This window comes from Gavialis gangeticus, unplaced genomic scaffold (genome assembly GCF_001723915.1).
Source record: "Gavialis gangeticus isolate Ggan-Ray unplaced genomic scaffold, GavGan_comp1, whole genome shotgun sequence".
Classification (NCBI taxonomy): Eukaryota; Metazoa; Chordata; order Crocodylia; family Gavialidae; genus Gavialis; species Gavialis gangeticus.
The window spans coordinates 28750025-28753810 of NW_017729022.1; the positions used below are offsets into that span (position 1 = coordinate 28750025).

The following is a 3786-nucleotide window of genomic DNA, read 5'->3' on the forward strand; positions in this document are numbered from 1 at the left end:
TACAATTAATTCCGAAAGTCTGTAAAAAGATCTTATAGTGTATCTCAATAAATAAAAAAAGACGTTTTAAACTTCTGACGGATTTTAATCTGCAGATCAATGTACCTGTCCACTCCAAAGCAACAGCTAAGTGACTTCTCATGAAAAGAACTTCCACGTTTCTCACTGCTTTTCTAGCAACTCCCCAAATCTCTTTTGCCCACACAAAAGCAGCTAGGTAGTTCTTGGGATTAGGTTCCACGTCCCCCACTAGGATGAAGGTTTGTAAGCCACAGCAAACAGCTGCACAGAACTGCTGAGCTGCTCTAGGTGACTGCAGCTGCTTTTATTTTCCAATCAGCTGTGCAGGACCACAGCTGTGATCCAGTCAACTGGAGAAGCACCACCCTTTAAAGTAAAAACCACAGCAAACAGATAGCTGTGAAGCTCATCCTTTATTAGGTAACCTCCTCCAAGCTAAGCAGACTGCAAGCTACCCAGATAAGAAAAATCTGCTTCTAGTATATTTCTAGTGAATGATACCACTCACCGACTCTGCAAATAAACTAATCAGATCTGAGTAGAATTTTGGACACATCTATATGAAAGTTTAGGACAGCTCTCTAGCTCCAAAGTTATTAATCTGATCCCAATGCAAAAGGATGCTGAGCAGTGTACTATATCAGGTCTGTACCTCTTCCCGGGAGCTGTGCTCAGGTCAGGCAGGGTGAAGCAAGGTAGTGGGCAGTCCTGGGTGGCTATGGGGGAGCTACACCCATGCCAAAATTCACAAAAATGAATTTGCTGTGGCCCCAGTGCCACCACTGCCCAGTCTAAGCACAGCCACCAGGAAGAGGCTGGTGCAGCCCCAGCCCACAGCAGGCAGCTTGCCCTTGCCCTGTGCACACATCTGGGGGCACATGCCCCCTATGCCCCCCTCAGGGCACATGCAGCAGCGGAAGCATGTGCAGCTGCGTCCATGCTCACGGCATTTATTGGTGACATTAATCAGCTACATCAGCCAAAAAAGCCAATTGCCGATAATGTCAGTTTTCCTTTTATCAGTGCTGATACGATATCATTAGAGATGCACCGGTCCATAGGACACAATGTAGATGAATTACAGCTTGCATTTCAAAGATAAAAATCCAAAGCCACAGAAATTCTAACTCCCATGATCCACTTTCAAAAAGCTGACCCTAAACTAGGTTAAAACTACACAAGTTTAGGCATAGTATTCTAAAATGGCAGATTTAAATCAGTGTCTCTTTTATAACACCCAACATGGTACAGAACAGGACAAATTGAAATGGTATTCCACTGTTAACTTATAACATTAGAAAGTGCATGGGTGTCTGTGTGCTCATGCAAGCATGCATGCACAACAAACACCCTGCCTCACCACTACCCTCCTTTACAATTAACTCTTTATATCTTTTTGCATTTCAGGTACTCCCATCCCAAAATGAAACCAGCCTGGAGTTAAAGCAGCAATATGTTTTATTACTCCTAACACTGGACTGTGTACATAAGGAAGTCTAATCTGATGGCTTTTTTCCTAACTGCTTTTAGACAATAAACAATTTGTGGTTTTGTCTAGGAAACAAAAGGGTCCTTTGACAGAATGAAGCAGCTTGATTACTGCAACATAGGTGAAAAACCTCAAACAAAAGGATAAAAGTGCAATATAATTGTTTGAATGGAGATACGGACATACCCTTCACTTTGATTCAAGTACTTGTATGCAAGTTTAACCCAAAGCTGCACATCACAAGGGTTTTCAAGCACACTCGCCTCCAGGTTAGAAATGTCATCTGTCTCATTTGTAAAATATCTGACATCATCTGGAGTCACAACTGCATCCAGAGCTGGAACATTAGTTTTATGTTCTATAGGGTGGACTGCAAGATTAGAGAGAGATTCTTTAAAATGGAGATTAAAGGTCATATTAGAACTTGACTAATAATTAGGTTTTAAGAAAAGAATAAGTAGAGAAATTAATAGCCACCAATGTTTGAGAAAGATATGGCTAGAAAAAAATACTACAAGTAAAATACGCTTTTCTTAATATTAGGTTGGACAGACATTGATTACATCATTCAGCAACAAAAAAAATTTAAATCAATAGAGAAACAGAGGCAGTAAGCAAGCAAAGTCATGGGGGTCTTTTTTTTAGAAAAAAAGGATATAAATAAATAAACGAATGACGTTTTCAATTCTTACACTCCTCACTCAATTCTACAGCACACTGCATTTTTGCATTACCATATTTAATAGGTCCAAGAGACTGCTCCTCCTCGCTGCTGCTGCTACTATACAAAACAGGTTTTCTCCAGTATTTTGGCCTCCACTTCCGTTTGTCTTTCCAGGTTGTAAAAGGAGGTGCTGAAAGCAACCAAATTAGGCATTATTTGCTTTGTAATCATCAAAATCATTTTTGTTCAGTTTTAGATCAAGTTGTCAATAAAATTAAGTGACTTAGAATTATGCTTCCATAGAAACTCGTGTTCTTCTGCATAAAAGTAATTTTGGAAAAATGAAACCTGCTGGGTAAAATTTTTCACAAATACTTAATAAATTCTGCTGCCCTTAAGCTTACCACAACCCATGTATCTCACTACAATAAGAAAACATGTTTCTTCCACATAACACCACTTCTGTAAGACCCGGTGTTAAAGTCCTCCCAAAACAGTTACTTACTGTGACCTCTACTTTCATTGATATTGCTAACAAGAAGAACAGCCATTTGATCCACTGACATTCGATCTCTGTTTACACCGAAAAGTTTTTCAACATATTTTTCTGAAATGAGAGCAAGATTATAATTTAAATAGGTGCGGGCATAAGGACATGCACAACTTTGTGAAAATGCTCAAAGGGATACTGCCAAAAAAAGAACAATGACAATTTAAAGTACCTTAACTAGTTATGCCAGTTCTGACTACTGCAAATCAATATGCTTATCAAATATAGTTGTATAGATAAGTCAGGAGCTGTAAAACTTATTTGATCATTTTTTCCATCCCAATTTTATCATTATACTATTTTTTCTCATGCTCTGGGCTAGTCTAGGGATCGGCAACCTATGGCTTGAAATCACACCATAGCTGAGCAGTGGGGAACTGCCTGAGCTGCACTGTGACTAGGTACAGTGAGAAGCGGCAGCAGAGAAAGGCTTCCAGGGCCACCACGCTTCAGTCCAGAACTGAACCATTCCTGTCTGCTGCCAGAAAATGCTGTAGACTATTGGCCCAATCTATACTTCTACAAGAAACGGTATTGCGGTTATCTGCTAAGTCAGTGCTATAACTAATTAGTCCTCAGATGTGATTTATCTGATCTAATTAGAGCTTCCTTACTTCCATTCCATTACTCCTCAAAGAAATGGTCGCCTTTAGAAGCAAGGAAATAAAGACCTTTACCAGTATTCCTGCAATAAATCATAATTTAAGCTCTTCCACTTCCCTTGTTCAGAAGGGCATGTAAATGAAGACGAGCAATCATGAACCAGTCACATAATTAGCCCAAACAACAAAACTGATAATATCTTCATTAAAGAAGTTTTAATAAATACAAAATAGTGTTAGCAAAAAGATTTTTTTATAAAGAGAACAGTCTTTAATTAACTAGCAGCATCAAGAGAGCCCACCCCTTGAATTTCTGTAACTTGAAGACAAGTTTCTTTATGTAAATCTGGTAACTTTTATTAGACCAACTCAAACAGCTGGAAAAAAATTCTTCTTTGCAAGCTTTCGGGCACTGTTTGTCAGGCTGAGGACTATTTGAGTTGATCTAATAAAAGGTATC

The 3786-nt window shown here is 39.1% G+C and overlaps 1 protein-coding gene across 1 annotated transcript in view; it reads right to left on the minus strand.

Annotated features, from left to right (window-relative positions):
• ZFC3H1 (zinc finger C3H1-type containing) overlaps nt 1-3786 on the minus strand; it is a gene marked incomplete at its 5' end in the record, with an annotated part of 90274 nt that overhangs the window by 27368 nt on the left and 59120 nt on the right. The window contains 3 exons of the mRNA XM_019515784.1: nt 1697-1880; nt 2245-2364; nt 2680-2781. Coding sequence (XP_019371329.1) covers nt 1697-1880; nt 2245-2364; nt 2680-2781 — 406 coding nt within the window. The remainder of the gene's footprint in view (nt 1-1696; nt 1881-2244; nt 2365-2679; nt 2782-3786) is intronic.